At 34.4% G+C, this 14,837-nt stretch overlaps 1 protein-coding gene across 1 annotated transcript; it reads left to right on the forward strand.

Annotated features, from left to right (window-relative positions):
• Nucleotides 1-799: 799 nt before the first annotated feature.
• Nucleotides 800-9,566, forward strand: LOC129272082 (PHD finger protein 24-like). The gene is made up of 7 exons (XM_064107083.1): nt 800-820; nt 2,252-2,437; nt 3,469-3,547; nt 4,063-4,262; nt 5,926-6,098; nt 6,576-6,680; nt 7,667-9,566. Exons 1-7 carry the CDS (start codon nt 800-802, stop codon nt 7,776-7,778), a joined length of 876 nt encoding a protein of 291 aa, XP_063963153.1. The 3' UTR covers nt 7,779-9,566.
• Nucleotides 9,567-14,837: the final 5,271 nt, after the last annotated feature.

Here is a 14,837-nt window from a genome sequence, read left to right on the forward strand (position 1 = left end):
CACTACTCAACAATAGTTCATTATGTTCATGAATGCCATGTAATTGTATCTTTTTATCTAGTATGGACAATCGAATCGTTAAACTTAAACTAAGAAGGGCAATTTTAGCCAAATTCATCTAGAAATTCTAATAGAAATGGACATGTACTTTCATTTTACTGTCTATATACGGATATCTTTAAAAAAAATTCTTTCTATTTTGTGACAAGATCAATTTATTTTAATTGACGATAAATGAGTAAGTTTTTAATGAATCATCATTATCTAGTCCCTCTTTTGTCTCCTCCGTTTTACTGTAATACAATTTCTGCTCATAAATTCTACATCATTTGATTATGTGTATGATTTAATAAAACACATAATAAATTTTGAATCGTCTGTTTATTGACCGTCTGTTTTATCAGTTCTTTAGTCACGTTAGCTTGTATCAATATCTGATTTATACAAGCATCGATATAGCCTAACTTATCCACTGGGTTAAATGAAAATTATTAGAATTCTTAATATTTTAAATTACAAAGCAACATATTAATCTTTAATTTCATATGGATTATTTGAAGTTGCAAAGCGTTTATTGAAATTCATCAATGTTTAAAGTCTAAAAATCAGCGATCGTATCTTCTCACAGGCGTAAGACATCGATTTAAAATTATTTTATTGTTTGTTATTTAGTTGTTATATGATTTTTCGATTCCAACGTTACACACTTAGGAAGCACTTGGAACTCTCGCTTGAATCGCTTATTGATTCGACGCGAACACGAGCTGATGTCAAGTTTATAATCAATCAAGCTTTAGTGATGCAAGAACTCGTAGCCCTGGTTTGTGTGGTGGAGGGGTGGAGTATTGTGTGTGTTTGGGGGTGGGGGTCGTCGTTGACACCGGTTTGTGGCAAAGGTACCTTGGACTCATCACACCAGCATCATCATTAGCATCACTACCACCACCACCAACAACACCATCACCACAACCACCATCACCAACACCATCCCACCACCACAACCACCACATCATCATTTATCATTCATCATCATCATCATCATCATCATCATCGTTATCATCATCATCGTCATCATCATCATTGTTATCATCATCATCATCATCATCACCACCGTCATCTACATCATCATCATCATCATCTGTTCATCATCATCACCACCGTCATCATCATTGTTATCATCATCATCATCATCATCATCATCATCATCGTCATCATCATCATTGTAATCATCATCATCATCATCATCATCATCACCGTCATCATCATTGTTATCATCATCATAATCATCATCATCACTATTTTCCTCTAGGATCGTTTACAAAAAATACAGCAACATTGCCATTATCAATATAATTTGCCTTGAATATTCCTTACTATTTCTCGAAAATCTATGACGTATCAGTTTTCAGTAATAATGAAAATAGACTGCTACTGCACCCTCACGTGCTATTCAACTCTCACGTGTTATTCAATAAAATGCCTCTCTTTATATTTTCATTTTCATAACTGTTTATGATCAATTTAGTGCAGGGAAATTAAACAATTTGCTCAGTCAGCATGTCTTAACGCTCAGTCAAGTGAACTTCATTTAGCGTCTTTGCGGGAGGTGGTTTTTGTATGAAATAATAAATGACGTGAATACAAATGTAAGAAATATTATTGCACGCTCAGCTGTAAACATATATACGCTAACTTTATATCAGAAAACACGTGGGTTTATATTCCACTCTCCTGCGTGCTTGTGCATGGCATATATAGCGTGTAAAGTGAGATGACATTTAATATATACTGTATATGTTTCATCGCATTTGATTTATATAGCCGTCACAAACCTAGATTATCACTCTGAATAGAAGACTTATCTCATGTTGTCTTATTCTACCGTATGATTTTTTTTCTTTTTGTATGATCAGATCAATGTACTATTCAAATAAAAATAATCATATCTGGTGCGTACGTCAAAATGGGAAATGATTAAAAAGTCTACAGTTATGAAATTGCAATTTGCTTTCAAATTGTTGTTGAATTATGAATTTTTGTTATTGATATTGATATCGCAAGTTTTGTATCTATTAATGGTCGTGGAAAGTGAGCCAAACCAAGTATCATATCAAAACAAATCAAACCAAATCAGGTCGAATCAAGTCAAATTGAGTCGAGTCAAATCGAATTGAATTGAATCGAATCGAATCGAATCAAATCACATCGCCTAACTTGCAAATCTCTGTTTATTATTATCATTTTTTTTTAGATTGAATCTCAGGAAAAATGCACCCTTTGTGAAACCAACTCTGGACATGAGGTATTCCCCTGCCGTATCTGTACTCTCGTCTTCCACGAACATTGTATGAGGAGAAAAGGACAACTCCACGACAGCGAGGCCGTCAAAGCGCTACGTCAGGCAAATACCAACATCGGCTGGTCATGTAACGAATGCGTGAGTATACTTGTAACTGAGACAGCACTGAGCGTTGCGGGCGCGCTCCTGTTCTATACAGGGACACTAATTCTGCTGCATACTGGAGGTGCCGTGGCCGAGTGGTCTATAAGGCGCCTGGCTATACATGGAAAGTCCGGGGTTCGATCCCCGGCCGTGGCACCTATGTCCGTGAGCAATGCATTTAATCTACAATGCTCTTTTATCCTGATTTCAAATAAATGGAAATGCTATATGCATTATTGGTAACTAGGTGTGCACTTGTTTTAAAAAAAATACTACAACTTGTTGGGTTCGAGCGCTGGAACACGTCTTTATGATAGTGACATGAATAGAACGGGGGGGGGGGGGGGGGCATTTCATCATATAGTTGACAGATCTGACAATTTTTCTTGCTTTTTGATTGGCTGAGAAGCACGGTTTTCTCCAATGTCTAGCTGTAACTGTCGGATAAAACAAACTTTGTTGGATGAAACACCTGACATGTTCTTTCATGAAATGAAAATCTAATTATTTGGTGATGATTTGGACACAATTTTTCTTTCCTTTTCTCTTAATTTTTTTTGGTGGCGGAACTTTCTTGGGGAAGGGAAGAGGGGGGGGGGGGGGTCTCGTACTCCAAGCCCTCATCTATAATCCAGCGTTGATGGTATTGGTCAGGGGTCCACAGGTGAAGTGATTTTAGCGACTCTCAAGACAATGAAATGTTTGTAACCTGAGTAGTAGCAACGGCAGTTCTAGTGGTCAATGTTTGCTCGTTTAACAAGTTCGAATCGAAACATGATTGATCGGAAATGGACTTGAGCAATTAAGAAAACAAACTCTAGAAACAATGGTAGGTCCACAGTCACCCCAATGAAATTGTGGCATTAGACTGAAAAATCGGAACCACGAAGGTAGCTCAAAGATGAATTTAGGAAAGTGAATATTAACCAACAAATCGACCTTCAGTTTCAGTGTTAACTATTATTAAACAATAAAATGTCAATCCGTGTGATTTTTACTATTTTTTTGTTTTGTTTTGTTTTCAGGAGAATCTAGGTCAGCTTCTTAGCGATGATGAGATGTTTGAGCTCATGGAAATCTTCGAAAGATGTGATGTCGATTCAGGTAAAATTGAAAAAAAGAAGAAAAAAAGAAATCCATTTCTTTAAGGCCCGGTCACTCTGCCGTTTAACATTACCGTCTAAGGAACTAAATCCATTTCTTATAAGGACTAAGGAATTTATTATTTCTTTTCTATTTTGGGATGGAAACCTTTATTTTTTCCTTATAAGATGCATCTCTGTTAAAACCATCTTATTGTATTTTTAAGATAATAATTGTCAAGGAATTTCTTAAGATATTATTTGGCCGGCAGGCTCCCAAAGACAACGAAAATTATTAGGTTCTCTTGAATATTTTAAAATGCTCTTGGCTTGCTCACTTCGCTCGGTCGAGAATTTTCTGAAATAATGCCGTGTTAAAAAACTCAGCCCCCTCAAGTTTGAAGTCTTACAGCGGTTCATTGTCGTCCGGAATTGTCCTATATGAAAAGCTGATGGAATTTTGAAAAGACAAAAAAAATCGTTGAAATGAATATTGAAACGATCTTGGTTTATCCCATTCATTCCACCCCATAATAGATGCAACGATTTCGCTCGAAGAATTCATCGAGTACCGGCGACTGGTGATCAAAGACCACGAGAACCGTGATCTCACCAAGGACGAGGTCGAGAATGAAACACGGAACTTCAAGTCGATGGACACCGATAAAACCGACACGCTATCCTGGTGGGAGTTCCTCAATCATGAAGCTATCAGAAGACTAGCAACCAGGTCAAAGGTCGGTTTTATGTTACTATAATAATACTGTCAAATATCATCATCATCATCATCATCATCATCACCATCATCATCATCATCATCATCATCATCATCATCATCATCATCATCGTCATCATCATCATCATCATCATCGTCATCATCATCGTCGTCGTCGTCGTCATCATCATCATCATCACCACCTCCATCATCATCATCATCATCACCACCACTATCACAACCACCACCACCATCATCATTATCATCATCATCATCATCATTATCATTACCATCATCGCCATCATCATTATCATCATACATCAGCATACACAAACATGTATATGATGACTGTTCCAACATTGTTTCTTCGCACAGATTTTCTTTCTTTTGATGATTGAAATAAACAACGGGTAAAAATAAATTTCATGTTAAGGATAATAATAGCCCTAATTTATATCAGAATAGCAACATATACGATCATGTAGATGCAGTGATTTGTGAACCAAAAGCAAGTAAATTATAATGAACGTGTTTTTTTCTGTTTCTGCATGGCATAGTGAGAAAATGAGGAATGTAGCCTAATATAAGAATTCTCCACTTACACGGTTAATGGAATGAAGCCCAGTCTTTACTGTTTTTCCTTTTTTAAAATTAATATTGAAAGGAAAATATCTTTGTCTACGCTAGCCATGGCCTTGATTCGCCATAATAAACCATTGTATTTGAGAAGGCTAGCAAACATGGGTATGTTTTGAGCTGAGTATTTGCGGGAACACGTCTGAGTTATTGATTAGCATCGAGTCAAGTGGACCTACTGATAGAATGTTTTGTTGAGAGGGAGAGTAAGAGAGAACGAGAGGGAGAAGAGGGGGTGGTGGATTTTTCACCCCCCCCCCGAATGGGGTACTCGCCTTATACGATGGTGTATACTGCCACTGCGCAACTGCTCGAGATTGGTTTGGTTTTATTTAATCTGATTTATTATATTCCACATACACAAGGGTATGATTACAATACTTACAATTACGAAATTAGAAAAAAAAGGGTTATGGGTTTGTAACGACTCAAACGTGTTAGTTGGCCCTATTTGTCATAGGATGTTAACACCGTGGTGACAATCTAGGAACACATTTTCAAGTTCATATAATTTCAGATCATCAAAGCGTGGGCATAAAGGTCAAAATTACGATTTGAAACGGGTACAGATTTAGTGGACTCGTCGGTACACTTCCTCCACTGGAAATATCTTCCCCTGGATGAATGAATAATAATAATACTCAATATTTATAACGCGCTTCTCCCACATGGCCCAAAGCGCTCACAATTTCAGTTAACTTATATATACAAAAAAAAAAATCAGAATGACATATTAAATGAAGGCAGTTGCCTAGAACAAAAGAGTTTTAAGGGACTTCTTAAAGGACTCGATTGTTGGGATTGTCTTATTGTGAGAGGGAGTTTGTTCCATTCCATTGAGGATGCAACGGTGAATGTTCTATCTCCGGTCTGTTTTCTTTTAGTTGGATATGTTAATTTAAGTGGGTCTTCAGAGGATCTAATTCTTCTACCTGGGATATAAATTTCTAAACAATCAGACAAGTATTTTGGGGCTAGGTTATAGAGTGATTCGTATACAAAAAGAATCTGAATTCAAATGTTTTTTTTTAAATAATTGTATCTTACAGAAGAAGTTGGTGCAAGTACTGAAGCCGAGGGAGATTCAAACATTGCGTACAAACTTCCTAGTATTCGATACAGATGGTGATGGCTGTGTGACCGAGTACGAAGCCAGACGAGCATTTAAAAATTGGTTCTCTAAATTCATCGAGGATCCCTACGAAATGTCTCCAGATGCACAGTAAGAGTTTTTCTTTCTACAATCAGTATTGTAACTTTTTTTAAGTTTCTTTATTTTTACCATCCATTCATTGTTTTCATTTATTTATTTATACAGTTTGATTATCTCCATATTTCAACTATATGCCGCGACGTCAATGTTGTTTTAAACGTTCTATGGCATTATTGAGTAGATAATAATAGAACCAAAATAAAATAAAACAAGGAAAGTAAAAAAAGAAATACAAAAACGGTAATAAGAAAACAAAATATTCGAATCCTAAAAGTTATCCTTTCTCCCTTTCTCAGTCAGTTTTGACACCATACTCTCATAATTTTTTTTATATTTGTATGTTTTATTATATGATTAAATCATAATCAAAGTAAAATTACAATATCTACAACTTATTAAAACAGATCAGAGTATACTCTCATAAGTTATTAGCGCACTATCAATCATATTGCTTTGACTTCTCTGTTATATTCAATCACATTGCAGACGTCGTCTGGGAAGTCAGACCTCATTACGTATGTCATCAGAGCTAGCGTCACATGTAAACACGAACACGGGTATGCTGATGGGGGCTGACAGTGACCGTTCAGGGTAAGATACAGATACGGAAGTCGACTTATTTTACTTCGCAAGTCGACATGTCGACATAAGGCATATTTGCAAGTCGACATAAGGCATCTTTCCAAGTCGTATATCGCTTATTTTTGTTAGAAGTCGACCTGGGCGAAATATACTTAGTTGTCGCCACGTCGATTAACAAAGTTTGATCAATCGACTTGACAAAATTAAATCGACATATCGAAATTAGGCATGCCTATTTTCACAAATCATGATGACGGTATTTTCTAGAAGTCTACTTGGTTAATTATATGAATATGTTATCATTTCCACTTCCAAATTTTGTTAAGTCGAAAGAGCAGTAACCTTCCTTTCCTGATATATTCGTGTAATTTAACGGTTTATATCTGCTTGCCATTCTGACGAGGTGAAAAATCCTGGATTGTATCAATTGAGGTTGTTATCAACGATTGACAAGACATAGTTATCAATATTCATGAAAACTACATGGATTTGAATTATTGCGTGAGGAGCACTGTTTCTGTGGTAGGCCTATATGTCATTGAATTGCAAGTTATTTTCGATAGCAATTTTTATTCGACCTGTAAAATAGATTTCATGAAAGAATAGTACTCTCATCATTCCGAAGGTTTGTTATTTCGAAAAACGAACTACTTAATTATACCAAGATGACAAAGGGTTTGTTAATCCGAACATCGGTGTCATTAATCCAAAGTTTTTTTTAAACTTAAAAGAAAATAGAGTTCATTATCTGATGTTTTGATAACGTTCGTTAGTATACCTTGCTTAATTTTCAGACTAACGAACCTTCGAATACCGAACCTCATTTCGATTTCGGATTAACGAGCATTCGGAATTATCGAGCCTTCATAATAATAATTTTTCCAGATAACGAGCTCTAGCCGAAAATTACCTTTACAATTCCATTTACATTTACGAGTGTATACATTTCATTACATTTAAAATGACATTTCCTTTCCTAATTTCTTTCAATTCAGTTCCGTATCGTGGGAGGAGTATGTCATGGAACAAGCGCTCTACACACTGGCTGTACGACCCAATATCGGACCGGTCAAAATATCCAGGCGGCCAACATTCTGCTCATATTGAAGATCCTTTTATAATATCTTTGAACTGTTCAAAATTGAATTTCAACAATGTTTAAAGACGATGTCATCGGATCTAGATGTAATTTGTTGTACTGCGACTATTTCAATTAAACGGATAGAGATGTGCGCAAAGTTTTTGGTAAAATGTTAGTTTGGTCTACACGTGCGTTGCGTTCTCTCCGTCTGGTATAATCCCACATGGTCTAATTATACTTCGTCTACTAAACTTTTGATCTAATTGCCATTTAGTCCATGTACCATTTTGTATACTAGTAATTGCATGGCTATATCAATTTTTTCGACTATACACTTGGTCTAGCACCACTTATTCTATTTGGTGAGATGAAAATGTTTATGAAGCAATTTTTCATCTTACAAATAAAAAAAAAAAGTAGTGAAGTGGAAATAAAATCAAGCGGGCGTTAGAATAAATGACATTTAGACTATAGACCAATTCATTTCCGAAAGAGAAACTATACTTTCTTATTATCCTCCACTTTCTCGCCTATCCGTTTCACTTTTACCTCTATCCATTTTCTGTTCGTCCTTTCCGCGGTAGTGTTTCCGCGATTGTTATAGACCAACTTTTTGGGGCAGACCAAACGGCAATTAGACTAAATTGATAGCAGACTTAAATGGATTTAGCCCATGTGGTTTAGACCAACTTGCTTGAAGACCAAGTGTATAGAAACACAGATTCCCACAAGAAAAGATCGTCAGCATGGTGGTTGAAAAAACTGTTTGTTTTTAATGAAAATTGCCTTTAAGTTAAAAGCAGTTAAAGACTATGCAAGACAGTATGATGAGAATGCTCAATGGGAAAACTCAGAAAGAAATAATAGTGTTAACATAATGAAGGACATTCTCATAAAGATTGCATTGAATAAAACATTTACGTTTCTTTTTAAGTTTTTCTTCTTTGTTTTGTGTAGACTGTTTTTATGTATGAAATATTGGCTACGATTTGACTTGTAAAATTATTGAAAAGTCAAGTAAATTGTACACTCTAATCGTTATCTAAATCATTGGAACAGTTCATTGGGTTTGTTATATGTTTTTAATTTTTCATTTTTCCATCCACATCAACGGACTTGCATTGTTTGTTGGTGTTCACGACAAACGTGTATTTACTAATAAGATATAATTTAAAAAAAAATGTAATTCCATGCATGTGAGCCATTCTTGGCGGAACCTAATTGAATAAATACAGCCATGATAGCACAAAATTACTAGTATATCAAATATTCTGGCTGAAGATTAATTTGATAAACGTTCGATAATGTGAGTTACTGTGAATTATGATTCCAAGCTCATAGTATTGGCTGGTCGTATAAAACTTTTTAATGTAAACACACACCCTCACACACCCACACAAACAATTATGATCCAAAATATCAGATTTTATATTATACATCATTCACACAATAATGTTTTAATGTGAAAAAAACTTTCATTTTATCTGACAATAAATTTTGAAAATTGATCTAGATTTACTAATTTCATAGGCGTAACAGGAACAGAAAATAAAGATCTTTTTGTCGATTGTTTCCTTATTGCATTCATAAGCCATACTTTTGCTGTATGTTTTATTTGTTTTGTTTCTTTTGTTTGTATTTCTTTCTGCAAAGTGTTCAGTATTAATTATATTATGGAATGTGCGCGTTGTTTGTTTGTGGTTAAATGAATAGTGCATGCAGTGATTGTATGCACCTTAAAATGATACTATGCAACTTACTCGTCAATACCACGTCTAATGTGTGCCTTATAAAGAAGGACCAATTTAGCTTTATATTTCTTTGCTATACGAAAGATGCTCTCCTGATTTTAGTTCGAGTTCGCAGTCTGCCTTACACTATTAAAGATACATTTTGTTAAGTAAATTATAGGTGCACGATAGCCACGAGTAGCATACAGTACAAATGTTCCACAATACAGCTAATATGGTTCATATTTTTATCATGGAAAAGAAAATGCGCTTGTAGATTTGTTCTTCATCTGTTCCTTATTAATTTGTTCGAGCTCACTAGTCTATTTCATCTCAATCAACGAGCGTAGAGGGCGTTAACAAATTGCAGCAACACTGCAAAGTGTTCACGCTCTCTGCGATCGTTGATCTCAATTATTATTGACGATAATCATGTATGGTTTAATTTAAATTAAGTTGTAAATTAACAAATAAGAAATAATACACTATGCTGTATATATTTGTATATAATGTAAAAATGGCTCTCTTATTAAATTTTCATACGGTGTCGATATGAGATGCATATAAAAAGATAACAACTCAGTTTCAGTTTTTAGTTTTTTAATTGTGTGTGGCTGTAGGCTGAATAGGCAATCGAGCGCACTGCATGCAGAAACGGTGCTTTACCACAACACAATAACATACACCGAACATTATACACCAGTGTTAGATCCATTATTCTGAATAAAAAAAGATATTTCACAGAGAGAGAGAGAGAGAGATAAGGGGAGACATAGAGGAGGAGTAATGTTCAATGTTTTAACACCTCAGATTGAGGACCTCAGTCTATTATGATTGGGATACAGCTCATACTAACACCCCAGTTTTACAAGGTAAGTTAATCATTTAGAGTATGACATCAACCAAACATAAATCTTAATTTAATGTTCCCCATATCAAAGACCATAAAAAATATTATCTGATCTCCTGACCAAAATAATTGTGTTTGCTGGTTTTTTTAAAAAACTTTTGGATACTGTATGAAGACCACTATACACATTATATTTATCATAATTATTTTGTGCAAATCACTCATGACACACAAAAAATATGAAGATAGGCATATAATGATTGGCTAAAAATGCCTATAGTGCCTTTATAGTGTGAAAAAGTTAAGAACTTGAAAGATGGTTTCACTTTTTTTTTGGGGGGGGGGGGAGGGGGGGGGGGGGCGTCAGTCACTTTCGTGGTATAGTTCAGTGGGGTCAGTTGGTCAAATTTTTGGTTACCCTCCATGCCCTTTGTTAGAGGGCATCAGTGATGGCTGATAGCGGCTGATTTACTTTGCCACTTAGGTTGAATTAGTAATCATGTATTTGGTCGTGCACTTACTGATGATTAAAAAAAAGTTACAATCACGTGTTTCAATTAACCAAACATCGCCAAAACTGGACCAGTCCATTATCAATTTGTAAGACAACAAACTGCAAGAATAGAGTTTCGTTAATCATTCTCTCATCGCCAATGATTTTTCAGGTAAAAAGGAAAAAAAAGTAAAGAGAGAGCCAAAGAGAAAGAATGTAGGCCTAGCTTTATAGCTAGGCCGCAGTGGCCGCGGAAAGGTTTTGGAAGTGGGGGAAGGGGGGGGGGGTCTGAACATGCGAAAAAAATTACATTCAGACGATCATTTTTACGTTTTTGTAAGCCTACACGGTTTTCGATAAAAGTAAGGGGCTGAAGCTCCCAGCCCCCACCCACCGATTCTGCGGCCCCTGGGCCGTGTAAACCCTTAAAATTCAATTGAGAAAAAACAGTATGCTGTCAACTTAAGGTTTTCTCTTTCTCTCCTCAACATCTGGTGGGTATTTCATAAAGCTGCTCGTAAACTTATAATTACGCACACCTTTACGAACGACTGGAACATGTTCTTACGTCCTAAATGAATGACGTAGGGATACATTATTAGTTATTTATTTATTGGTATAAATGCACATGAAAATGGACCAGCAACACATGCTAAAAGGGTCAATTTACCAAAATTCATGAAGTACAATATAACAAAGCAAATGAACAAAAACGTAATTACAGTATTCTACATGTAAATAAAAACTTATTGTTATTTAGCACAAGAAGGGGTCACCAGTCGTGCGTAAAGTCATTCGTAACTTACGAACAACTTTATGAAATTACCCACCAGATATTGCCCTATCTCCGCACTGCCTGTTTCATTTCTTGAAAATGAATTCTCGTTCCAATTATTCTTTTTGACAATGTCAGTCATGTATCACACGGCGTTCCGCAAGGGTCCTGCCTCGGCCCCTTGCTTTTCATTTTGTATATCAATGACCTAAATTGTTCCTCGATTGTTAATTTCATACTCTTTGCTGATGATACCAGTATTACTCTTTCAAAAAATATTATTCCTCTCATTTATACCATAAATATTGAACTTCATAAAGTCGTTGTCTGGCTTCAAGGCCACTGAACCTTGAAAAAAACTAAATTTGTATTACTAGTATTTAAAACACAAACTAAAAAAAAAATGTTACTGACATTCCTTCAGTTATTATGGATGGCAAGATTATTTCCCAGGTATCAAATATCAATTTTTTAGGTATCAAGATAAATGAATTTCTATCCTGGAAACCTCATATTGATGATTTATGCACTCGTTTATCAAAAAGTACTGGTGTTCTCCGCAAACTGAAGTTTATTTTACCCAGACATGTATTAATTTCACTTTATAATAATGTACTTTGGTTTTACTCCACCTCACTTATTGCTGTATGCTATAGGGGAATGGATTTAAAACACATTTACATAGATTATTTCTTATTCAAAAAAGGTAAAAGACAAGTCCACCCCAACAAAAAGTTGATTTGAAAAAAAAAGAAAAATCCAACAAGCAAAACACTAAAAATTTTATCAAATTCGGATGTAAAATAAGAAAGTTATGACATTTCAAAGTTTCGCTTAATTTCACAAAACAGTTATGTGCACATCCTGGTCGGTATGCAAATTGGCAGACTGATGACGTCACCCACTCACTATTTCTTTTGTATTTTATTATATGAAATATGAAATATTCTTATTTTCTCCTCCTTGTCAAGTGAAACAACGTTTTATTTCTCCCTGAACATGTAGAATTACCATTATTTTTACAGTTTATGGTTAAGTTAAGTTGGTCCTTATTGTCAAATCTGTAAAAATTGAAATATTGTATAATTCAAACAATAAAAAACAAAAGAAATAGTGAGTGATGGACATCATCGACTCTCTCATGTGCATATTATTTGTGCATTTAACTGTTTTGTGAAATAATTATAAGCGAAACTTAAAAATGTCATAACTTTCTTATTTTACATCCGATTTCGATGAAATTTGCAGCGTTATGTTTGTTTGATTTTTCTTTATCGATTCAAATCAACAATTTTCTGGGGTGGACTTGACCTTTAATAAGAACAGTTTGTAATGCACATTTCAATAGTCACACAAAGAAGTTATTTCTTAATTGTAAAATATTGATTATTTGTGACTTGGCTCTTTTGTATACTTATATGTACAATTACCATTCAAATCTCCTGCCAAATATTTTTAACAATCTCTTCAACACAAATGCCTCTTACCATTCATAATTTACGCGTCATTCAGCAGATCTTCACCAATATCTTCAAAAAACTAAAATTACCCAATATTCTCTACGTTGTAGAGGAATCAAGCTGTGGAATGATTTAAATAATGATATTGAACAAAGTAAAACTCTAAATAAATTAAAAAAACTTCTGAAAGTTGAATTTTTCTCCCAGTAGACCTGCCAATAGCACACTGTAGGTCATTATGATTTATAATTATTACTTCTTATTTGTTTGTTTGTTTATTTCCCCTATATTAGCCCATTGTTTCTTTTTCTCCTCTTTTTTAAAATTGTATTTCAATGTTATTTGTAGTTCACTCTTATATGTCTTTTATCTATTTGTATTTAATTGTATACATCATGGTGGTGCCCCACCCAAAAGTTTTTTAAATGAAAACTTCCAGGGGCTCCCAATCCCATGTTTTTATCTAATTTGTATATACTTGTATTTCTATGATTGATTGATTGAAATAAATTTTGAATTGAATTGAATTAAATTGAAAGGTCTGTAATATTTTATAGGTTATATAAATTTGTCGCGATCAGTTTTAGAGATCAGATGCAGTGTTTCCACAGCTCAATTCTGAAAAGTAAATCCCACTTTCCCCAAATTTCCATGGCATTACCTGGAATCATCAATTTTTTTAATTTTTTTTAATTTTTTTAAAACATCGGCCAGTGATCGCCGTGAAAAATTTCGCCGTAAAAAAAAAGCCCAGTAGGCCAAATTTTAATCATGTAGAAGTGATCTATGCACCACCGGATCATGTTTTGAAACCAATGTAGGCCTAAACAGACAAAGGTAATCTTCGTGGACCCTGGCCTATACACAATTACATAATTATACATTTCAATTGCCAGATTTCAGGGATTTTCCTGGAAGTCTGAAACGTTTTCCTTTTCAACAAATCTGGAAATGATTAGATTTCCCAGAATTAAGAAATTTCATTGAAAGTGGAAATACTGCTATCAATAGAAATCGTCTAGCAATTCCGGATATACTAGATAGCAATAACGTCTGATTATTATTAATAATAATATTAATGTAGATGGTAGAATATAGTGATGATGTAGATGGTGCCATATAGCGCAAGCATCAGCTAGTATAATTAGTTAATTGATTGCTCGACAAGCAAACATCATCACAAAACTGAAATCATGCAAGGTATGTAAATTATGAGAGTACACATTCTCATAATTATGAAACATGAAAGAATCTACAATATGAAAGCGCATATAATAATCAAAAGATAAAAAAATGAAAGAAATAGAATAAAGTTAAAATTAGTTAGAAATAAGTTTGATATAATTTACAAAGGTCAATGAGCACCATTTTGAAAGTTGAGTTGGAAAATTTGAACATTTTGCTATCATTTGAAGGGTTTGAGCAAATGAGGCTGCAAACTATTTGTTTCTTTGAGAAAATAATGAAGATCGCATAAGAAGATGATGGAATTATTTCATCATCAACTAATTCTTTATGTGGCAAAGTTCGCATCATTGCCATTGTCTATACCAATAAATCCATTTTTGATTGTTTGGAATTTATTGTCCCCACATTTTTAATTTGGCAAGTAGAAGTATAATACTACCATTTTTTAATGGTAAAGTTCGTTAGATGGATCTAATATTTATAATTAACAAAAATCTATTGTTTTGAGGCTCCACCAATTTTGCAAAGCAATATTATTATTTTTTATTTTTATTCATTTACTTTTAACAAGTGCACACCTAGTTACCAA

The sequence above is a fragment of the Lytechinus pictus genome, chromosome 11 (genome assembly GCF_037042905.1).
Source record: "Lytechinus pictus isolate F3 Inbred chromosome 11, Lp3.0, whole genome shotgun sequence".
Classification (NCBI taxonomy): Eukaryota; Metazoa; Echinodermata; class Echinoidea; order Temnopleuroida; family Toxopneustidae; genus Lytechinus; species Lytechinus pictus.

What these genes read in the sequence shown, in the direction of transcription:
- LOC129272082 (XM_064107083.1), top strand. Translation starts at nt 800, where the DNA reads ATGCAAGAACTCGTAGCCCTG. An exon ending in TGCAAGAACTCGTAGCCCTG is followed by an intron (nt 821 to 2,251) that starts GTTTGTGTGGTG and finishes ATTTTTTTTTAG; the next exon opens with ATTGAATCTCAGGAAAAATG. An exon ending in GACTAGCAACCAGGTCAAAG is followed by an intron (nt 4,263 to 5,925) that starts GTCGGTTTTATG and finishes TGTATCTTACAG; the next exon opens with AAGAAGTTGGTGCAAGTACT.